The 25,024-nt window shown below is 39.6% G+C and overlaps 1 protein-coding gene across 6 annotated transcripts in view; it reads left to right on the plus strand.

The window, feature by feature from the left end:
• The window catches only part of PNLIPRP3 (pancreatic lipase related protein 3), a 60,038-nt gene that overhangs the window by 22,636 nt on the left and 12,378 nt on the right, over positions 1-25,024 (plus strand). For 5 of the 6 annotated variants that reach the window (XR_008492031.2, XR_008492032.2, XR_008492033.2 and 2 more), the window contains exons 5-10: positions 6,955-7,063; positions 12,214-12,333; positions 12,416-12,538; positions 17,475-17,593; positions 20,595-20,727; positions 23,202-23,313. Coding sequence is in view for 3 of the 6 variants with exons in the window: in XM_054436459.1 (XP_054292434.1) it covers positions 6,955-7,063; positions 12,214-12,333; positions 12,416-12,538; positions 17,475-17,593; positions 20,595-20,727; positions 23,202-23,313 (716 nt within the window). In the remaining 3 variants the exon portion in view is untranslated. The remainder of the gene's footprint in view (positions 1-6,954; positions 7,064-12,213; positions 12,334-12,415; positions 12,539-17,474; positions 17,594-20,594; positions 20,728-23,201; positions 23,314-25,024) is intronic. The other variant, XM_054436461.2, reaches the window with a different exon arrangement.

Genomic DNA, 25,024 nt, shown 5'->3' on the forward strand with positions numbered 1-25,024 from the left:
AAAACTTGAGAAGACCAACATTTAAAAAAATAAGAAATAAAAAGGAGACGTGACAATTGAGACCATGGAAATAAAAGGAACATGAGACTAGTATAAATAATTACACAACAAAATTTAAGATAACCTAGAAGAAATAGATAAATTCCTAGAAACATACAATACACCAAGGCTGAATCATGAAGAAACAGAAAATCTGAACAGACCTGTATTAAAGAGACACAAATAAATGGAAAAACATCCTGTGTTCATGAATCAAGAGTCAATATTATCAAAATGTTCATACTACCCAAAGCTGTCTACAGATTCAACATAATACCTATCAAAATTCCAGTGGCCTTTTTTTAACAGAAATAGTAAAAACAATTGTGAAATGTATATGGAAGCACAAAGGACCCTGAATAGCCAAAACAATCTCGAGAAAGAAGAACTAAGCTGGAATCATCACAGTTCCTGATTTCAAAATTTATTACGACAGTACAGCAATTAAAGCAGTGTGGCACTGGCATAAAGACGGAATAGAGATCTCAGAAGGAAACTCATGCATGTATGGTCAACTGATCTTCCACAAGGGTGCCAAGAATACACAATGAAGAAAGAATAGGCTCTTCCTACAACTGGCATTGGGAAAGCTGGATATCCACATAAAAAGGAACTAAATTGGACGCTTATCTTATACTATACACACACACACACAAATCAATTTGAAATAGATTAAAGACAAACATAACACCTAAAACTATAAAACTCCTAGGAGAAAACATAGAAGAAAAGCTTTATGACATTGGACTTGACGATGATTTCCTGGATATTTCACCAAAATCATAGGCAGCAAAAGCAAAAATAGACAAAGAGGAGGATGTGGTTTGGATGCGTGTCCCCTCCAAATCTTATGTTGAAATGTGGTCATCAATTTGGAGGTGGGAATAGTGGGAGGTATCGAATCATGGGGGTGGATCCCCCATGAATGGCTTAGTGCCATCCTCTTGATGATGAGTGAGTTCTTGCTCAGTTAGTTCACACAATATCTGTTTGTTTAAAAGAGCATGGTACCTCCCCACTTACTCTCTTGCTCCTGCTCTTGCCATGTGATACCCCAGTCCCACCTTTGCCTTCCACCATGATTGTAAGCTTCTGGACATAAGCAGATGCTGGCACTATGCTTTATGTATAGCCTACAGAACCATGAGCCAATTAAACCTCTTTTCTTTATGAATTACCCAGCCTTAGATATTTCTTCATAGCAACACAAGAATGAACTAACACAAAAAAAGTTAGTAAAAAGGAGCAGGGCATTGCTATAAAGATACTTCAAAATGTGGAAGTGAGCATTGTTGGGAAATGAGCTGGTAAATGAGCAATGTTGGGAGAGTTGTGGGGCTCAGAAGAATACAGGAAGATGAGGGAAAGTTTGAAACTTCTTAGAGACTTGTTAAATGGTTGTGACCAAAATGATGATAGAGATATGGACAGTGAAATCCAGGCTGATGAGGTCTCAGATAGAAATGACAAAGTTATTGGGAACTGGAGTAAGGGTCACCCATGTTACACCCTACCAAAGTGCTTAGCTGCATTGTGTCCACACCCTGGGGATCTGCGGTATGTTGAACTTAAGAGTAATGACTTCAGGTATCCAGCAGAAGAAGTTTCTAAGCAGCAAAGCATTCAAGATATGACCTGGCTGCTTCTAACAATCTACAAACAGATATGGGAGCAAATAAATGACTTAAAGTTGGAACTTATATTTCAAAGGGAAGCAAAACATTTGAAGTTTGGAAAATTTGCCACCTAGCCTAGCCATGTGGCAGACAAAGAAAATGCTTTTTCAGGAGCAGAATGTAAGTGAGCTGTGAAGCAACCACTTGCTAGAGAGATTAGCATGACTAAAAAGGAGCCGGGTGCTACTATCCCAGACAATGGGGAAAAGGCCTGAAAGGCATTTCAGAGATCTTTGAGGCAGCCCCTCCCATCACAGGCCCAGAGGCCTAAAAGGAAAGAATGGTTTCAGAACCCAGGCCTAGGGTGCCACTGCCCTGCTCAGCCTTCAGGACACTGCTCCCTGCATCCCAGCTGTTCAGGCTCCACCCCCAGCTCCTAGGGCCCCAGATACAGTTTAGAACACAGCTCTGGAGGGTGCAAGCCATGAGCCTTGGCAGTTTTCAAGTGGTGTTAAATCTGCAGATGCTCAGAGTGCAAGTGTGAAGGAAGCTTGGCAGCTTCCACCTAGATTTCAGAGGATGTATAGATAAGTCTGTGTGCCCAGGCAGAAGCCTGCTGCAGGGGCAGAGCCCCCACAGAGAAACTCTACTAAGGCAATGCCCAGAAGAAATGTGGGGTTGGAACCCCCACACAGAGTCCTGGGGAACTGCCCAGTGGATCTGTGGGAAGGGGCTCCTGCCCTCCAGACCCCAGAATGTTACATCCACTGGAAGATCCATGATTATAAAAACTGGCAGGCACTCATCTCCAACCCCAGAGAGCAGCATGTGGGTTGCACTCAGAGAAGCCACAGGGGCAGGGCTGCCCAAGGCCTTGGGAGCCCACTCCTCACACCAGGATGTGGAACATGGAGTCAAGGATTATGTTGGAGCTTTAAGATTTAATGCCTGCCCTGCTGGGTTTCAGATTTGCATGGGGCCTATTACCTCTTTCTTTTTCTCTTTTTTGGAATTGGAATGTTTACCCAATTCTTGTACCACCATTATATCTTGGAAGTAAATAACTTGTTTTTTATTTTACAGACTCATAGGTAACAGGAACTTGGCCTTGAGTCTTAGATGAGACTTTTGACTTTGAACTTTGAGTTGATGCTAGAATGATTAACATGTTGGGGGAATAGTAAGAAGGGATGATTGTATTTTGCAATGTGAAAAGGACATGAGGTATAGGGGGCCAGGGGTGGAATGATATGGTTTGGATGTGTGTCCCCTCCAAATCTCATATTGAAATGTCATCCCCAATTTGGAGACGGGGCTTAGTGGGAGGTATCAGATCATGGGGATGAATCTCTCATGAATGGTTTAGTGCCACCCTCTTGGTGATGAGTGAGTTCTTGCCTGGTTAGTTCACACAAGATCTGATTGTAAAGAGCATGGCCCCTCCCCACTTGCCTCTTACTCCTGCTCTCTCTCTGTGATACACCAGCTCCTCCTTTGCCTTCCCCAATGATTCTAAGCTCCCTGAGGCCTCACCAGAAGCAGATGCCAGCACTATGCTCTGTATATAGCCTGCGGAACCATGAGACAATTAAACCTCCTTTCTATAAATTACCCAGCATTTCTAAAAAGAATTTCTAAAAAGAAATTAGGTATTTCTTTATAGTAATGCAAGAATGAACTAACACAGGGGACTACATCCAACTAAAAATCTTCTTCCCAGGAAAGGAAACAATTAACACAGTGAAAAGGCAACCTATGGAATGGGAGAAAATATTTGCAAACCACATATGTTATCATATATCTGATAAGGGTTTAACATCCAAAATACATAAGGAACTCCAACAACTTAATAACAAAAAGACAAATAACCTGATTTTAAAATGGGAAAAGGACTTAAATAGTCATTTTTTTTTTTTTGAGAGGGAGTCTTGCTCAGTCCCCCAGGCTGCAGTGCAGTGGTGTGATCTCAGCTCACTGCAAGCTCTGCCTCCCGGGTTCACGTCATTCTCCTGCCTCAGCCTCCCGAGTAGCTGGGACTACAGGAGCCTGCCACCATGCCCAGTTAATTTTTTTTTTTTTTTTTTTGTATTTTTAGTAGAGACGGGGTTTCACCATGTTAGCCAGGATGGTCTCGATCTCCTGACCTCGTGATCCACCCGCCTCAGCCTCCCAAAGTGCTGGGATTACAGGCGTGAGCCACCACGCCTGGCCTAAATAGTCATTTTTTTTTAAAAGAAGACATACAAATAACCAACTGGTTTATCAAAAAATATTGAGCATTACTAATCATCAGGAAAATGCAAATCAAATTCATGGTGAGATACCACCTCACATCTTTTAGAATGGCTATAATAAAAAAAAAAGATTATAAGTGTTGAGAATTGGGAGACATTGAAACCCTTGTACACCGTTGGTGGGAATGTAAAATGGTGCAGCCATTATGTAAAACACTATGAAGATTCCTCAAAAAATTAAAAATAAAACTACCATATGATCCAGCAATCACACTTCTAGGTACTTATCCAAAAGATCGAGATCAGGATCTAGAATAGATATCTCCACTTCCATGTCCATTGCAGCATTATTTACAATAATCAAGACATGGAAACAACCTAAATGTCCATTTACAAATGAATAAATGAAGAAAATGTATATATACACAATGGAATATTATTCAACTTTAAGAAAGAAGAAAATCCTGTCATATGCAACAAAACAGATGAACCTGTAGGACATTATGCTAAGTGAAATAAGCCCGTCACAGAAGGACAAATATTGTGTGACTCCACTCACATAAGGTATCTAAAATAGCCGAACTCACAGAAGCAAAGAATGGAATGCTTCTTTCCAGGAAGTGGGGAAAAGAGAAGAGAAATGGAGTTGCTATTCAATGGGTATAAAGTTTCAATTATGCAAGATGAGTAAATTCTAGAGATCTTCTGGACAACATCATGCCTGTAATTAGCAAAACTGGGTTATACAATTAAGATTTTGTTAAGATGGTAGATTTCATGTTAAATTTCGTCTGATATTTAAAAACATTTTTAAATGCTTGCTCCTTTGTTTCCTATCACACTTTTGTTTGTTTAAACTCTAGATGTAGAATCTATTTGTGAATATTCTTTTTTATTTAAGTTTTTGTTTTTAATTAACAAATAATAATTGTACATATTTATGGGGTACATTGTGATGTTTTGATATATGTATACATGTATACATGGTGGGATGATTACATCAATCTAATTAACATATCTGTCACTTCACATCTTCACATACCATTTTTTTTTTCAACTGGACCGTTCTTCTTTCTTATTTTATTTTACTTTAAGTTCCGGTATACATGTGCAGAATGTGCAGGTTTTTTACATAGGTATAGATGTGCCATGATGGTTTGCTGCACCTATCAACCCATCATCTAGGTTTTAAGCCCTGCATGCATTAGGTATTTGTCTTAATGATCTCCCTCCCCTTGCCCCCTACCCCCAACAGGCCCCACGGTGTGTTGTTCCCCTCCCTGTGTCCATGTGTTCTCATTGTTCAACTCCCACTCATGAGTGAGAACATGCAGTTTGGTTTCCTGTTCTGGTGTTAGTTTGCTGAGAATGATGGCTTCCAGCTTCATCTGTGTCCCTGCAAAGGACATGATCTCATTCTTTTTTTTTTTTTTTTTTTTTTTTTTTGAGATTTGAGACGGAGTCTCACTCTGTCACCCAGGCTGGAGTGCAGTGGCGCGATCTCAGCTCACTGCAACCTCTGCCTTCTGGGTTCAAGCGATTCTCCTGCCTCAGCTTACTGAGTAGCTGGGATTACAGGCACACACCACCACGCCTGGCTAATTTTTCTATTTTTTTTTTTAAGTAGAGATTGGGTTTCACTATGTTGGTCAGGCTGGTCTCGAACTCCTGACCTCGTGATCCGCCTGCCTCGGCCTCCCAAAGTGCTGGGATTACAGGCGTGAGCCACCGCGCCCAGCTGACATACCATTTTTTAATAATGAGAGTGTTTTAAATCTACTCTTAGCAATTTTGAAATATACAATGCATTACTATTAATGCTAAGCAATAAATCTCAGAAACTTATTCCTCCTGTGTAACTGAAGCTTTGTACCCACTAATCAATATCTCCCTATTCCCCACACCCCAATCTCAGCCCCCGATAACTACTATTATCCTCTACTTACATAGTTTGACTTTTTAAAATTCCACATATTAAGTGAGATCATGCAGTGTTTGTCTTTCTATGCCTGGCTTCTTTAACTTAGCATGTCTTCCAGGTTCATCCATGTTGTCATAAATGACAGAATTTCCTTTTTCATTGTGCAGGTATAACACATTTTCTTTATTCATTAATTCATTGATGGACACAGGTTGATTCCATATTTCGGCTATTGTGAATAATGCTGCAAGGAAATGGGAGTGCAAATATCTCTTTTTCAGCATAATGATTTTGATACCTTTGCATATATTCCCAGAAGTGAGATTGATAGATCATATAGTAATTCTATTTTTAGTTTTTCAAGGCACCTCCATATTATTCTCCATAGTGGCTATACCTATTTACGTTGCCTCCAACAGTGTTCAAGTTTTCCTTTTTCTCCAAATCTTTGACAGCTCTTGTTATCTTTAATTTATAATAACCATTCTAACAGATGTGAGGTGATGATATCTCATTGTGATGTTGATTTGCATTTCCCTAATGATTAAGGATGTTCAACATTTTTTCATAAATCTGTTCGCCATTTGTATGTCTTCTTTTGATAACTATTCAAATCCTTTGCCCATTTTCGATTGGATCATTTGCTTTCTTGATATTGAGTTATTTGAGTTTGTGAATATTCTTAAAAGCTCCTGTTTTAAAACCAAAGTTATCCCATACATTTTCTAGTGTTGCCTTAACCTGAAGGATACAAACACAGGCAAGGTGGATAACAGTGTAGGAATGAGCTGCCTTTGATGCGTGTTGTGAGCATGCTGAAAGGATTGGGCCTCAGGAAGGATCAGCATGGAGCTAGAAGACACAAATATAGTTGCTAGGGCTGTTCTCCTGTTTCCAAGGACCACAGGCCAGCCCCTTAGCACAAGCAGGAGAGCTCCTATAGAAGGCATTCTTCCAAGCCCATCTGTTCTCCTTCAGTTGGATAAGGATGCAGGCAGAGGTGTCACTTTGTGACTTTACCAGTCCCCGTCTTATGTGCAAAAGGGAGAACCATGTTGATCCTTTTTTTTTCTATTTTTAAAGCATATTTAAGCTATTCCACCACTGTTTTAAAAATACTTATTCTGTTAAACAATCCTTTCAGAAAAAATTTGGATATTCCCCTTCTAAAGTGCACTTGATTGGCCACAGTTTGGGAGCACACCTGGCTGGGGAAGCTGGGTCAAGGATACCAGGCCTTGGAAGAATAACTGGTAAGCATGCCCTGAAGTTGGGCCTTGAGTGTGTTTAAATATTGTTTACACACAGTATCAAGTATCTGAACACCAAGTAATACTGCAGAAGAAAATGTAAGATACTACAAAATGTGATTCCGATGAAATAAAACGTGAACATGTTTTCAAAGCAGAAAAGTGCAGATTCGCTTCAAGGGGGTTCATTGCAGCATTGTCTGTGGTGACAAAGTAAGAGAAACTATGTGATCCCTCACCCACAATTGAATGGTTGAAGGAATTATAACACATTCCATCCTTTGGGAGTTCATACCAGTAATGCAAAGAATGAGGTTTACGTAGAGGTAGAGAGTAGAATGGTGGTTATGAGAGGCTGGGAAGGAAAGAAGAGAGGGGAGGCTAAAGAGAAGTTGGTTAATGGGCACAAAAATCCATAGCTAGAAGGAGTACGTTCTAGTATATGATACAGAAATTACAGTTAACAATAATTTATTACATGTTTCAAAATAGCTAGAAGGACTGTAATGTTCCCAACACAAAGAAAAGATGAATGATTGTGGCGATGGATGTCCCAATTACCCTGACTTGATCATTGCACATTATATACATGTCTCAAAATACCACATGTGCCCCCAAAATATGGACAACTATTATATATCAATTTTTAAAAGTTATTTTTAAAAAAGAATGAGTTTGAGTCCCACTGATTGTCCTGGACGTTCCCGACACACCTGGACTGCAGCTTACTCAGTTGTTACCATTTTTAATATTATCCCTGGATATACCGTTAAGTCTAAAAATAAGTTGCAGAGTAAAGTATATGGCATGAATTGGGTTTGGGGGTATAATAATTAATCGTGTCTGCTCCCCACATTCTGTTTTCCAAACCAATTGTGTGAGATGGATGAAGGTCAAAACATCAGCTCCTTTACCGACAGGCGGGGCTGGCCTCTCCCTCTGCATCCCCCACCAACAGCCAGTAAGCAAGCCCCACGTCTCCTTCATCTGCCTTTTCCTTGTCCATCCCCTGGTCATTGTCCTGGCTCAGCCCCTCATCTCTTGCCTGCATTTTGGCCTTGGCCCCCGCTGGTGCCCTAGCCTAGTCTTCTACAAGTACTGCCAGGCTTATCTTTCCAGGTGCAGGCCATGCCATTCCACTGCTCCAAATCTCTCAGGATGTCTCCTTGCCTAAAGCCTCTTAGCTTGTCACGTAAACTTGTCATGTTTCATCACAGTTTTTCATGCTCTGTGCCTTTGCACGTGCTGTTGTCCCTCTTGCTGAGCATTCACTGTCCATTTGTCAAGATTCATCTCAAATGTTTCCTCCTCAGGCAGGAATTAATTCTCTATGCTTCTCATACCCTTTGACATGTGCCTCTTTTGTATTTGAAAACACAAATATTATATCACATGGTCTTATAATTATGGATGAGCCTGTTATTTTTAACAGAACACCTCCCTTACTGCATTGACTCCAGGCTTGGCCACAGAAGCATATTTTCTCTTTGTTAAACTGCTGTGCTCTGTGTGCGTGTGTGTGTATATGCTCTCTCTCTCACACAAACACACACATACATGCACACTTTAAATTCAAATCTCAATTTAGAGCACAGTTTTTAAACAAAATATCTAGGAAGTCCAAATTGGGATTAAAGTATTCTGTCTCTGCAATCTGTTGATATAACAGGCTTATTTCTGCTATAAGTCATCTCTCTTCTAGCTCTCTGCTCCTAAATCCTCCTCACTCACCTCCACCACCACCACCACCACCATTCTTATTTAGAATAATAAAAACTGAACTTTTTCACTGAAGTCATTATGTGACCCTTTGTGGTCAATTTTCAAGGCCAGAAAAAAAGAAGAGATGAGTTCCTCTTTTGAAGATGGAACCTCATGGGGCCTCACAGCCTCACGCAGGCTGTGAGATGACGAGGCCTGAGTGAAGCAGAACACATAACTGCATTTACAATTCATACTGGGTTATGATCAATTCAAAGAGATTTTGTTTTTATTAAGTTTTTTCAAAAATTTCCCATCAGGTGAATTATCCTTTGGGTAAATAGAAAACAGGTTTCTAAACCTTTTTTGGACATGCTTTCTGAATGTCCAAAGAATTAATATCATGTGGATGTTGTAATCTATATTCCTCTGAGAAACTAGTTTTTGGGCAATCATGTTCCTAGAGTAATAGAAGAACTGAGACCTCACAAACAGATTTTAGCTATATAATAAACCAGTTAAAAACAAAATTAATATGATAAACATATTAAGGACATACATAAGTTTTTATGCCTTTGGTATTTATGTATAAGTGGTAAGTAGTTGTCATAATAACTATAGTTAGGGGGTTACTCAGCTGATTCTGCTTTTATTTATTTTTATTTATAAACAGTATCAACGCTTTTCTTATTTCAGGAAAAATTACTCTCATTTTGCTGACACACACATACCAAGATACACATACATACTACACACTCAGATCCTAAACGATTAGTTCTCACTCATGTAGTAAGAGGACATGTCTCTCTCCTTAAGGTTAATTAATAGGTTGAACCTAATAGTTCTCTTCCCTTCTGTAGACTTTTCTCCTGAGATATCCTAGAACAACAAATTCAATGTTCCCTCTTCCCTACATCTTGGAAAGACTTTTTTTTTTTTTTTTTAATCTGATTGCCTTGTCCTCCAATCAATAAGATCTGAGGTATACCTATCTTGGGATGTTTCTCTCTAGGAATCCTGACTTTATTAGAAAGTTGTGTGTAATCACACTAGTAAAATAAAAATTCTTCCAAGAGTTGAGGATTAATTGTGAGATAAATACGTTTTCCTCTTTCTTTGTTAAGCATGAATGGTTCATTCATATGCATGTTGCGTTACTTCATTGATCTCTTTGTCTAATTTTCTTTCCACCTGTGCTCTGAGTTCCACCCCCTTTGTGGACTTAAGTGATTTGTTCACTTTTTCTCAGGTTTTGTCAACAGAAGCGCTGTGCTGAAACACACCCCTTCCTTCCTGGCCTCCCATTTCCTTCTAAATGATGCCCTAGCCTGTTGCATTCCTCTAGATCCAAGCTCCACAAAGTTGGAAGTGGAGTGATTGCATTTCCTTAGGGTTCATTCGCTCCTTGACCCACTGCTACCTAGCTTCTTTCCCCAAAACCACTATTACCAGATCACTAGTGGCTTTTTATGGAACTCTACCAGACCTTCTTACTCTGTGTTTTACTTGACCCCTCTGCAGAATTTGTCCCAGTGGACCCCTCCCGCCTTGCTGAAGTGCTCCCTCCTCTTAGCTTCTATGATTCCGCATCTTCTTGGTTGTCCTTGTTTTTTCGACTCCCTCTCTCCAGGCTACTTCATGAGTTTCGTTTCTTTTGCCTTTGCCTATATGTTCATGTTCTTCAAGTTTCCATTCTAGGCCCCCTCTTCTCTTGTTTTTCTATAATCACTCTTTTAGTGATTATATTAGTCAGAAAAAAACACAAAAACACAAATCCTGTGACAAGCTAATTGTGCTGAGCACACACCCCAGAGCTGTGACACAGCCATTCCTTCCTTGCTGATGCCACATTCCCAGAGGGGTCAATGGCAATGCAACGCTGCATCCTCCCCACTCCAGGATCCAGCCTCTATATCACAACAAAGGGATTCTGCTAAAATATAAATCTGATCATAAATCTCCCCTGCTTGCAAGCTTGCAACAGCTTCCTATTGATGACCACGTCATGTCCAAACTCCTTGACATGGCTCAGCTGACATCTGGCTCCTGCTAGCAACACTAACTTCATCTTCCACCAAATCCTAGAACTCTACACACCAGCCTTAGCAAACTAGTTACAGTTTCCCAAACACGATGCTCTTTCATCTGGAGGCCACGTCCCTTGGGTTGCTGGCCACCTTACCTTTGCCCTGGTCAATTCTTCTGGTCCTTCAGATCTCTACTAGTGTTTCTTTTCTTTTTCTTTTTCTTTTTCTTTTTTTGAGACGGAGTCTTGCTCTGTCACCCATGCTAGAGTGCAGTGGCACAATCTTGGCTCACTGCAACTTCCACCTCCCGGATTCAAGCGATTGTCCTGCCTCAGCCTCCCAAATAGCTGGGGTTACACGTGCCCACCACCATGCCTGGCTAAATTTTGTACTTTTAGTAGAGACGGGTTTCACCATCTTGGCCAGGCTGGTGTCAAACTCCTGACCTCGTGATCCACCCGCCTCAGCCTCCGAAGGTGCTAGGATTACAGGTGTGAGCCACTGCGCCCGGCCGTGTTTCTTATCCCTCGCAGAAGCATGTCCTAGTTCCACAAGACTGGGTTATATGTGGCTTCTCTGTGCTTGGATAACACTTATGATCACCACTGCCTCTGCACAGAGGACACTGATTGGGGTGCCTTTCCCACCAAATGGAAAATCCCTTGAGGACAAAGCAAGGTCTTATTCCTCATATCTGAATGCTAAACCTAGTTCCTGGCACTAGGTGCTTGACAAATAATTGTCAAATACAGAAATTATTGAATATGTGAAAGATCATAACGTTTTAAAGACTTCCAGCTATCTTGCCCTTATTACGAATGTTCAAATGTTACGAAACATTTGAACATGACGCAATGGGATGAGAGTCTGGACACCTGGCCTCTTATTCCAGTTTGCGTCTAACGTGTGATAACCTTGTCCAGTCACTTCACTTCCCTGGGCTTCGGGCTTTTCATTTGTATTACTATTAATGAAAAGTAGAACTAAGTGAGCCATAGCTCAAGACAAGGATTCTGTTATGTTAATTGTGTTGCTTTGTAGATTCATCTTTACACATTGAAGAGTGGTTGTGTTTTTAATTTAATTTGATTTTTTGTCTACAGATGTTGCTTTTCAAGAACCTTTGTAATTCATAACCGTATTGTATATATGGTATTCCATATACAGACCCTAGAATAGCCACTGTGATTTTTTTAGTTTGTTAGCTGTTTTGGCATTGTCTCAACATAGCATTACTTATCTGTAGATACTTGACATTGCAATATATAGAGACCCTACATTTATAGATTTAGGTTATATATCTGTACTTTTTCCTGAGTGATCTTTGATTGATAGAAATAATGTAGGAAAGGACACATGCTTCCAAAGTAACAACAATATTAATGTGCACTTCCATAGAACATGTCTTTGTTGTGCTTTCTCTAGGGTTGGATCCAGCTGGGCCATTTTTCCACAACACTCCAAAGGAAGTCAGGCTAGACCCCTCGGATGCCAACTTTGTTGATGTTATTCATACAAATGCAGCTCGCATCCTCTTTGAGCTTGGTAAGTTTTAACAGAATCAGAAACTTCACTGAAGCATAGAGGAGATTTTTAGAGGCATTTACCCTGTTTTTATTTATTTCAGGTGTTGGAACCATTGATGCTTGTGGTCATCTTGACTTTTACCCAAATGGAGGGAAGCACATGCCAGGATGTGAAGACTTAATTACACCTTTACTGAAATTTAACTTCAATGCTTATAAAAAAGGTAAATACTTTCTAAACTATGAATGCTGCTGATATATATTCACTGAGTTCTCTCCTTAGATGAGATCCACATACTTTTGTGTATAATATACATACAAAATGTATTTTCTCTCAAAACACAGTTGCATATAAGAAGCTCTCCCACCAGTTGTAAGATCCTCAAGATCGGGTACCGTGTCTTAGTTAACTTTGTATCCCTGGTGCCTTATCAATGTCTAGCATATTGCAGTCACTCAATATAAACAAGGAAGGTGTGTTATTCACTCAGCAAATATGTATTGAGTGTTTACTATGTGCTAGGCATTATTCTAGGAACAGAAAATATGGAAATGAGTACAATAGACAAAGGTCCCTCCCTGATGGAGTTAATTTTCTAACTTGTTAGGAAACCAATAAATAGTATAAGAGCTAAGGGGACAAAATAGAGCATGGAAGGGGAATATGATGTGTTGGTGACAGTGAAGGTAAAGTAGAAGAAGAAAATTGTTGACAGGATGGTAAGGGAGTCCTTACTGGAAAGATGACCTAAAGGAGTTAGCCTTATAGACGCCAAGGGGAGAGGCGTTCCAGGCCAACAGCGGGAAGCAAGTGTAAGGACTGAAAACAGGAGTCAGCCTGGTAGGTTCATGACAGTGAGGAGCCTGTTGTGGCTGAAACTAGGTAAAAGGAGAGAAGTAGGGCATAAAGTTAGAGAGGGAACCAGGCAGAGGGCAATAACACAGGACTTTGTGGATGGTAGAAAAGACTTCAGCTTTCACTCAAATGAGATAGGAGCCATGAGTGGGTTTTGAGCAGAGAAGAGACGTGGTTTGAGTTACTTGTAAAAGAATCACTCTGGATGCTGTAATTACAAATTAAACAAGTAGTATTTAACTTTGTATAGTAGTTTCCAATAATGATAATTACAATATCTATATGGCATCAAGTTAAAAGGCACCAAAAGATTATTATTTGGGAAATTTGTTCTTCCCTGTCTCTACATTTCATCATATAAATAATGAAATATATTACTCATAATATATAATAATAATAAATGTATAATAATATATATAATATAATTATATATAATAATATATGTATATAATATATGAAATATATTACCCATAATATATAATATATATATTGTATAATATATATTATATATTATTATATATAATAAATAATATATATTATATATAATATCTGTATATAATATTTGAAATATATTACCCATAATATATAATAATAATAATATATACATATGATAATGGATACCTGGATGATTCTGAATATCTCACAGCCCAATCCCCTGTAGTCAAGGTATCAAGGGGTTGAAATTACTTGCTCTTTCATTTGGCTGTTGTAGAGAAAAGATACACAGATCACAGTATTGAGTGTAACTCAGGTATCTACTTCACTAGAAATAAATTACAAAGGTTTAATATTTGCTCTGAAAGAGCAAATGTGATCAGAAGTATACATTTGTAATGACTATATTTTAAAAACCCACACAACTGTCTAATCTACAGGTGCAACAAATAAGAATTAAAGCCAACTTCACCTAGTTCAGATAAGCAAAATTCATACAAAAAAGGCATATTATAAAATTGATTTCCCTCATTATTTTCTATATCATGACTATGAATCCTTTCTATTAGGACAAAATGTAGATCAGAAGACTTCATTACATAATTAATTGTTATACACAGATCATATGAAATTTTATAAAAGATTAATTCAACTAAAATATACATTTATCATAAGCTATCAGTTTGAGACATTTTAAGATTTCCTATAACTTTATTGGATTAAAAGAACATTTATCATTTATGTTAAACCTTTGGATGAGTTTTAAGACTTCAAGATGTTCTATTTTACTTAAATTTATTACTAAGAAACCGTTACTTTTAAAATTAATAGTTTGCTATATTCTAACGAACCATCTTGTCTAAATCACAATTAATTGTGAATATAAATCTATACATATAAAGAGACCTAATGTAAGAGAAGTCTTTGTTTAATAAAAATGGATGATGCCAATTATTAATCTGTGCTGACGATATTACATTATTTCTGAAACTATGCTGTCTCAGTTCTCTATTGTGTAACAAACCACAGTGAACAATTACAAGAAAAATTATGTTATTGCCCAGCGTTCTGAGGGTCAGAATTCAGGCAGAGTTCTGCTGAGATTCTGCTTCGTGTGGTGTTGGCTGGAGTAACTCAGGTGACTGCATCCAGTTGGGGGCTGAGCTGGGCTAAGCTGGATGAGGAGGTCTGAGGTGACCCTTCGTGTCAGGAACCCTGGGACTTGTTGTCCTCTGTCAGGTGGTCTGTCATCCTTCAGGACCTCTCTCCCCAGACAGGTAGCCTGGATTGCATAATATTGCAACTGGGTTCCAAGACAGTAAGAGTGGATGCTAGAAGGTCTTTTAAGGCCTTAGAACTTAACCAATGTCAGTTTCTCCACAGAACTGATCTTGGTTCTTTGCTGCTGGGCAAAGCCAGTTAAAAGATCAGCCTGTAATGGGGCACGGGTATGAAAACATGGCCTCCATATTGAGAGAAGGAATGGTTACATAATACTGCAAATGGGTGAGGACCTAGGAAGGAGTCATTTGCTGGAAGCAATTATTACATAATAATTATACTGCATCTGCTAAAACTAAAATCTAGTTTCTCAAAGATTGGCTAAGCTGTGTAGGTCATTGAAAGAATAGTCCATGCCATTAAGTAAAAATATTGTTGTGTAAAATAAAAGAAAGCATAAATGGCTGGGCACACTGGCTCACACCTGTAATCTCAGCACTTTGAGAGGCTGAGGCAGGAGGATCACTTGAGACTTGAGGCCAGGAGTTCAAGACCAGCCTGGGCACAAGATAGTGAGGCCGCATCTCTAAAATAAAAAAAAAAAAAAGAAGTAGAAAGAAAAGAAAGAATAAATGATGAATGTTATGAAAATTTTGGAATGTGCAGATGTATTTAGATCTTATTATTATTCCAATAATCCTAACTATTGATGGCAATAATGTCATGCTTGATAATGACAAAACCAATTCATCTTTAGCATTCTTTATAAAACCCCCCACCTGTTACACCTTTAACCCAGCACTGGTTAACAGTGCTGACTGTTTTGTGGTTGAATAGGTGGGAGTTCAGTTATTCTTGCAGAAACAGAGAGGCAGAGTCTTAACTGGTCTACAGTGGAGATACTACATGCACAGGGATATTGTGTCAGAGGTCCTAGTGATACAGGATTTTTTCCATGCTGCTTCACCAGCCAGAGACCTCCACAGCCTGCAGTGCCTCTGCTTGAGTGTCACTTGCACCTGCTGGGCTCACCACCGGACTTATCTCACCCACTTGGCCTGGCAGCCTGTGCTCAGCCCACTCTGCTGACCTGGATCTCACACCTGCCAAGGGTGAGCCAGGCACGCCCACTGCTGTGGTAGGGCAGGTGGCTTCAGGCCAGTACAGGCACTGGTTCCACACGAGGCTGTGGCTGGACCAGGCATACTGCAAGCAGCTTCCACCTTGGGCACCAGCTTCTGAACGAGGGAAAGGTGGTGGTGCCAAAAAAGCTCGGAGATGGCAGGAACCACGGAGCCCCAAAGGGGGTGTTACATACAGCATGTTACAGCTCTGGCTTAGGGAGCCTTGCGGTCTAAGACCCCAGGAAACATTACAGCTCGTTTGTGTTACAGCTCATTTGTTCCCACCCTCTGCACAGTTCAGCGAATAGGGGTGTGTCTCACATTGTTTGATCCCATTGCTGTACTCCAGACCACAGCTCTTGGGCTGTCCCAGCCCCGCTGCACCTTCCTGATGTGTGGGGTGGGATGGCTACAGTGTTTCAGCAGCTCCTTTGGCACCTGCCGTTTGGTGGGTCTCAGGTTCTTGTCCCACATCCAGGAAGAATGAGGTTGCACAGACAACTGAAGAGTGAGCAAGGTGGAGAAGAGTTTTATCGAGTGACAAAACAGCTCTTGGATGAGAGGGGAACCCAAAGTGGGTAGCCCCTACCTGAAGGCAGGTAGTTCCCACCCAAAGGCAGGTAGTCCCCAGAGTGTGGCTTAGTCTGGGCTTTTTATAGGCTCAGAATGAGGGAGGTGTTGGCTGTAGGTAGTCTTGGAAAAAGCAACATTCGATTGGTTAAAAAACCTTGTTCAGGCCAGGCGCAGTGGCTCACGCCTGTAATCCCAGCACTTTGGGAGGCCTAGGTGGGCGGATCACAAGGTCAGGAGATCTAGACCATCCTGGCTAACACGGTGAAACCCCGTCTCTACTAAAAATACAAAAAATTAGCCAGCATGGTGGTGGGCGCCTGTAGTCCCAGCTACTCGGGAGGCTGAGGCAGGAGAATGGCGTGAACCCCAGAGGTGGAGCTTGCAGTGAGCTGAGATTGCACCACTGCACTCCAGCCTGGGCGACAGAGCCAGACTCCATCTAAAAAAACAAACAAACAAACAGACAAACAAAAACCTTGTTCGGAACGAACCAAAAACATTGTTCAGGAAAGACCAGGCAAACAGGAATAGAAGTTCTCACTCTGGTCAGGGACTTTACCTGGAACTGGCAGCTTCGTTTTCAGGCTTCACACTGTTTTTGGCTTAAAGGTTGGGTTTCACTGAGGACACACCCCTATCTGCTAGGAAATTGTCTGCCTCCTGCCACTGTCACTAGGAAGTGAATCAGTATATTTGTGTCAAAGCACAAAGTCATCCACATTTGCTTTTGCTTATTTCCACTTCTTGAATGTCCCTTTTGAGTCACATAATTCTTTGGTACAAATAAAATTATATGTAACTTTGATAAATGTACAATATCCAAGCCTAGACAAAAGGTCTGGCCTTCCCAACTCAAGAAGACTGCCACTTACAGTTACTGTTTCTAAGAAATGGTTTATGCTACCAGTTATCGGTTAATTGCTGTCAGTTAATTGGGAATTGTTTTCACAGAAATGGCTTCCTTCTTTGACTGTAACCATGCCCGAAGTTATCAATTTTATGCTGAAAGCATTCTTAATCCTGATGCATTTATTGCTTATCCTTGTAGATCCTACACATCTTTTAAAGCAGTAAGTAAATCATCTTACTTGGAATTTAATTATAAAGTAATTTTTTGAAACACAATCATCTTGCTAAACATTAGGGCTTTGTGTAGGTAGCAAAAAAAAATGCACCTGCCATTTTGGGAAATAATGGATTGTTTCTGTGCTGAGTACTGAACAGTAGCTGGGATTGCTGGAGGGTTGAAATAACTCAACCAACTATTTGTATTCTGGTTGTTTCAGCTCTTTTGAAAATTATGTACAATTTTGCTTTTTTGGCCATTTGTTACGCAGTAATTAGATGCTACTGTGTAACAGGCATAAGTCTAGGGCAAAAATATTTCTGCATATATATTTTAAATGTCATCTTCAAAGATGCCCTAAGAAGGCTGAACCAATCAATAGCTACAACCAAACATATTACTATTTACTTGGAACATGAAAATTATTTTATTAAAATTTAATTATTTATACAGAGCAGAACTAAAGCACAGACAGCTCACAGGAGCTCTACACAGATCAATATGTGACAAACTACCAAATCTGATTTTACTTGAGTAAAAGAAAGAAAATCTATTTTGTAGTGGGAAGTGGGAAAGATCTTCATTCTTGTGCTTTAGAGACCTAATCCCCTGTTTTATCACGGTAGAAAATGTGGGCTATTCAGCTGAAGTTTATGGTAAGTAATAGTACTTCGTGAATAAGTGCTGTGTTGTGACATGAAGAAGCATGTCCCTCATGCTACAGAGCTTGGCAGATGGACGGGTTTAGGCCATCCTCTCAGTTTCCTGCCATTCTCAGAAAGCTTGACAGCCGAACATTAGCATTTCCCAACATATCCTCCTTGTCCCCAACCTCTCTCTTCTTCCTGCCTCGGCTGCTACTCTGAGCACCCACGGGATCTTGGCATTTACTTCTAGGAGAAGCAGGCCCTTGGAGTCATTGTATATTTGGAAATAAAAGTTAATCTGCCAAATTGGAGAACTCTTAGAAGCTAGCTCATGCCACATGGATGCTACTTGTGGTTACAAACTATTAGAATGAATCAATTTCCTTGACATATTTTATTGTACTGTACCCAAATAGTCAAACAATCAAAGTAAGTCAGAACCAGCTGTGGCATGCACCTGTAGTCCCAGCTACTTGGGAGGTTGATGCAGGAGATCTCTTAAGCCCAGAAATTTGAGGCTACAATGTGCTATGATCATGCCTCTGAATAACAACTGCATTCCAGACTGGGTGACAAATTGAGACCCCATCTTGAAAAGTAAATAAATAAATAAATAGGATGTTACTGTAGTCCTAGCCTAAATGTCCATGGTTTATTAAATTAAAAGTTCAATGCCTAAAATAGCAAATACTCAAGGACTGCTATCCATGTTTTTAAAATGTTCACATTTCATTCCTTTTCCTTTAGATTTTTAAAACATACAAATAAAATTAAAGAAGCAAAGGACCTTATATTCCCTTCAATCCTTCCCCTAAGGCAGAGTTGAATTTGATATGTATCAAATAAATGCTATCATGTTATGTTTCTGGATTTGCTGTTTTCATTAACTATTATAAATATAAAATTTGAAATTTACATTGATGTAGATAGATCTAATATATTTATTTTATAGGAATCAGCCATAATTTATTGATTCGTCCTCCTACTAATGTGAGTTTTTATTGTTTCCAGTTTTTGTTATTAAAAGCAATGTCGGCCGGGCCCGGTGGCTTACGCCTGTAATCCCAGCACTTTGGGAGGCCGAGGAGGGCGGATCACGAGGTCAGGAGATCAAGACCATCCTGGCTAACACGGTGAAACCCTGTCTCTACTAAAAATACAAAAAATTAGCCAGGCGTGGTGGCGGACGCCTGTAGTCCTAGCTATTCGGGAGGCTGAGGCAGGAGAATGGCGTGAACCAGGGAGGCAGAGCTTGCAGTGAGCCGAGATCGGACCACTGCACTCCAGCCTGGGCGAGAGAGCGAGACTCCGTCTCACAAAAAAAAAACAATGTCTACCAACTCTGCCATCTTTGTATGTCTCCTTATGTACTTGAGTGGAATTCCTTCATGGCATACAATAGAAGTGAAATTATCAAAGCATACATGCATTTCCTTCTTTATTAGACATTACCAAATCACTGTTTAAAATGTCTATCGATTGCTAAAGAAAACTAAAAATGAAGGCCGCAATTTAGATATAACCCAAGGCCACCCATGACCACATAGCCAAAACCAAGTCATCCTGATTTCCCAGAAACACTAGCTCTAATCATAAATGAAACAGAAAAACGTAAGCTTTACCTCCTTGTCAGTGTGATTCAGGGAAATTAAACCAATCAGCTGTAGACAACTCAACATAAATATCTCTACTTGCCCTAGAGAAGAATGTTAATGCACAATAGCCAATCACAAAAAAAGGTCAAAATACTTCCGCCTTTATAAACTATCTTGTGACTGCTGTAAGCGGGGGCTTCTTACCATTTTCAGTTTGAAGTCTCCCAGCTCAAGGACTGTTCTTTTGTGTGCACAGCAAATTTTCAAAAATTAAAAAATTTGATCTGATTATATTTTTGACATTTTAAAAATTATATTCCAGGCTGGGAATGCAGCGAAGAACAATACAGCTTTCCATCAGAAGCGAATGAGAATTCCCCTATTACACGTATTCAGTGTTGCCAATTGCTTTAATGTTTGCAAATCTGCTGAATATGAAATTTTACCTTGTTTTAATTAACATATGCTTGACAACTAGTAAGACTGAACATCTTGCATAGTTATTGACTATCTGAGTTTCCTCTTCCATGGATTGTCTATTCATATCATCTACCCATTTTTCTAATAGGGAGTTTCTCTTTTTCCCTCAGTTGGTTTTGTTTTGTTTTTGAAAACAGACATGGTGGCCTGTTGGGCACTTTTAAAATGCATATCCTTTATTTAGATCCTGGAGATTTATTATTATTTAATGATATATAGCGAGTTTATTGAAGGGCAACGTTTCTAATTACATAAGTAACCACCTCTCATTTTCTATCATCAGGGAAATTGCTTCTTTTGTCCCCAAGAAGGTTGCCCAACAATGGGTCATTTTGCTGATAGATTTCACCTCAAAAATATGAAGACTAATGGATCATATTATTTTTTAAACACAGGGTCTCTTTCCCCATTTGCCCGTAAGTATTATAGCTAAGTTTTATTGTAATGCTTTAAGGTAATTATCTTTAAAAATTCAACAGTTTTTATTGAGTGTCTACTAAATAACTGGGCATTGGGCCAGACTGGGAATTCAGTGAAGAACAACACAGTGAGGTCTTTAACTGAGTTCAGGCTAATGGGAAAGACAGCAAGTAAAATCTCAGTTCCAATCCTGAGTAATAAACTTTCTCTTAGGAAACATTCAAGATATGTGCAGAGCATAAAGGTCAGAGAGCCTTTTGAGGAAAAGAGATTTCTAAGCTGACTCCTGAAGGATGAGTAAGAGGGAGAAGGGAAGTATTCTAGGCAGGAGTGACCACATCTGTAAACGCCTGGAAGTCAGAGAGAGCAGAAACTGAAAGAAGGCCCTGCTGGGATTGTAGAGACCGGGAGGACAGCGATAGGAGATGAAGTGGGAGAGACAAATCAGGTCAGATCAGGAGGGAAGGGCCTTGTGTCCCAAGTGGAGAGGTTGGGCTTTGTCTGTGGGTGAATGGAAAGCCGTTGAAGGGTATTAAGAATTACCAGATTATTTTTATTTTTAGAAAAATCACTTTAGTTTCTGCATGGATTAGAAGGCCACAAGATGGAAGCAGGGTGCCTGTTAGACAATTATTGCCACAATTCAGGCAAAAAAAAAAAAAAAAAAAAAAAAATAGAAGTAGAGAGGTTGCAAAGATAGTTAGAAGATAGAAGCAAAATGGACTTAGGTGAATAGATTTAAAAATGCAGAAAAGCAAAGAGTCAAGGACAATGATGGCTGTGGATGATCTGTCATTCTCTGAGCTTGTCGACACAGGAAGAAAGGCTAGTTTGGAGCAAGATGATGGGCTAGTTTCTCACATGTTACGTTGGAGCCGCGTTTAGGGTTTGAGAGTGTGTGTGCACCATGAGGCAGGTAGAGATACAGATCTCAGCCTCTGGAAATGGACGTGTTCTACAGATAGAGAGTGGGGAGTCACTCAGACTGTAGTCAGTGTGGTGAAAGTGGATGATGTCATTACCCAAGAAGAATGTGCCAAATGAGAAGGAAAGAGAGCAAAGAAACAGGCCCATGCAAAGGAGACTGAAGAATGGGCAGAGAGAAGGAAGACCAGCAAAGGTTATCGTTAAAAGAGCCAAGGAAAGAAAGTTGAGGAGGAAGAGAAGAGGCATACACCACAGCAAATATATATATATATATATATATATATTTTTTTTTTTTTTTTTTTATACAGAGTCTCACTCTGTCGCCCAGGCTGGAGTGCAATGGTGCAATCTTGCCTCACTGCAAGCTCCACCTCCCGGGTTCACGCCATTCTCCTGCCTCAGCTTCCTGAGTAGCTGGGATTACGGGCACCCGCCACCATGCTTGACTAATTTTTTGTACTTTTAGTAGAGACGGGGCTTCACCGTGTTAGCCAGGATGGTCTCGATCTCCTGACCTCGTGATCTGCCAGCCTCAGACTCCCAAAGTGCTGGGATTACAGGCGTGAGCCCCCGCGCCCGGCCCACACCAAATATTTTTATGACGTCTAAAAATGGAAGTCTTGTGTCTTCTTTTTCCTATTTCCTTCGTATTGTGGTCAAATGAGACAGGGCCCCATAGAGGCTCATTGAATGAAGAAACAATTCAACCCTTAGTGAGCCTGGCTGGGGTGGTTTCAGTGCAGAGATAGCAGGGGGAGCCAGATTCCAGTAGAATGGGTTGAGAAGAGAAAGAAAATTCTTTGGCAATGACTAACTCATGAATTAAAATTCCTCTCTGGTAGGTTTCTTTCCCCTTTCAATTATTTTCAAATAATCATATGAAGAATTGCATTTTTTTCAGTTTGTTATTAAGCATACAGTAATTTCAGAATTCAGAATAAAAGATCTGTTTAGCTCTAGATGTAAAAAGTCACATTTGGCCATTTGCAAGGGAATGATCTACTGACAGATGCTATATTGAACTGTATCTATGTGTACTGGGCATTCTTAACACATATCCCTGCAGAAGAAGAATGACTCACTTTGCCTCTAAATGATTATAAAAGCATACATCTGCTTGCCCAACTGGTTTCCTGGATTTTTCTGGATTAATTGTCACACTATGGCAAATAAAAACTTGGCTATAGAAAGTATACATGCTATATAGATGCCACACAATACAAAGGAAATAGACAAAAGAAGACACAAGATTTCCATTTTTAACAGTCATTAAAAATGCCTGGAAAAATAAAGAATTTTCTTTTAAAAATATTATTAAACTATTTATTCTGGAAAATTAAAATGTGACCCATAATGTGTATTTTTAAATGTAGTTTTTCACCAAATTCACTGAAACTAAAGTTGTATTTTTGCATGAATATGTGCAGCACTGTTCAAATACAACCCTGAAAATTGTATTTCCATTAAAGGATCCAGGAAGTCATACTTCCCATGTGTTTTTAACCGGTTACTCTCCCTTTCTTTCTTGTTTCCTTATATCTAGGTTGGAGGCACAAATTGTCTGTTAAACTCAGTGGAAGCGAAGTCACTCAAGGGACTGTCTTTCTTCGTGTAGGCGGGGCAATTGGGAAAACTGGGGAGTTTGCCATTGTCAGGTAGGCAGAGTGAGAAACTGATGCTTTGCACAGTGCTGGGGGCTCAGTAACACTCAGTAAGACTAGCTCAGTAAGCTGTTTAGTCTTCTCTTTTCGTGTAATTCCACAGGCTACCATGTTATCTTTGATTTTTTTTTTTTACTTCATGTTTTCCAAATATAAAGTAGAAATCATAATATGTATTTTCTCTACAGTTCCAACTAGAAACAGATAATGTTAGGAAATGATAACATGAAAATACAGATCTAGATAATAGAGCAAGTGGAAAAAAACTGACAATATTCAAGGTATATTTTTAATCCCATTCACTTAATATTATACAAATATAACCATATATTTTTATTTGTGTCAGTAACAAATAAGACATTTATATAAATTGCTAAATTTCTAATAAGCTATCTAAGCATTACCCACAGATACAGGACATGTGTTAGAATAGTCAGAGGTTAAAAATAATCCAGTTCAGATGTTCATTTTGTATCTTTTGCTAAAGCCTCCTTTTATCTTGAAATTTTCTTAATCTTTTATTTGCTCAGCCTTAGCATTTTTGTATTATGTTCATGTCCATTATTTTATTCTGTAATTTATGTCAGAATTAACATTATACCTACTAATTAGATGCAACCTTTTCTGCAAACAGATGAATGTATTAGGTGTTTTATCTCTGTGATTTCCATCGTCCTCAAACACTGGGCACAGGCACGAAAAGCAGAGATTTTGTGGTTATTTTGTCAGTTGAGAGATGCATCCGTTTTATCACTGGCAGAGTTTCTGCAGGTCATCTTGCCTTGGTCCAACTGCCTGTAAATATAAGCTCAGTGAGTGATGATCTGGATCCTGGTTGGTGCACAGGCTCCAGCCCACCCTTCTTCTAACCATGTCTGCCACCATTTGGCTTTGTTCCACCTTCAGTTCAGCGAGGCTACACGTTTGCACTACCCAGTACTGAATAGATCCTACCCTTACCTTTCTTCAGGACTTCACCCATGCTGTTTCTTTGCTGCAGATACTTTTTCCTGTCTGCTCTTTTGTTTCTACCTGTTCTTCATGGATCCATCAAGCCTCCCTCTGAGAGCAGTTCAGCATAATCATGTGCATGTGGTTTTGAGGCTCACAGGACGCTGGGTAAAGCTGTGTGATTTGTGCCCTGCACAGAGGCATCTAACCTGGGGCAGCTGGTGATGAATATGCAGTTTCTGCCTCTTTTAAGATTTGTGAGAGCGTTTCCACATCTCTGTTCTTTTGATAACGGCCGAAGAAGCTGTTTGTAATGCTGTTGCATAGTTACCCAATCCTCTTTTAAGAATAAGTAAGCATCGAAGGTTCACAGCAGATTTGTCATCTTGAAATGAAGTCAGCTAGCTAAATTTGTATGCTGGTCTAGTTCTATTCTTCAAACAAGTTTTCTAAATCCAGCTTCTCCATGCTCATGGATAGGAAGAATCAATATCATTAAAATGGCAATATCAATAACATGAAAAGACAGATCTAGATAATTGAGCAAGTGGAAAATAAATGATGGTATATAAGGTATATTTTTAATCCCATCCATTTAATACTATACAAACATAAGCATATATTTTTATTTGTGCAACTCATAAATAAATAAGACCATTATATAAATTGCTAAATTTCTTTTTCTTTCTTTCTTTTTTAATTTTTTTGAGATGGAGTCTCACTCTGTCACCCAGGCTGGAGTGTAGTGGCGTGA

Source organism: Pongo pygmaeus, chromosome 8 (genome assembly GCF_028885625.2).
Source record: "Pongo pygmaeus isolate AG05252 chromosome 8, NHGRI_mPonPyg2-v2.0_pri, whole genome shotgun sequence".
NCBI lineage: Eukaryota > Metazoa > Chordata > Mammalia > Primates > Hominidae > Pongo > Pongo pygmaeus.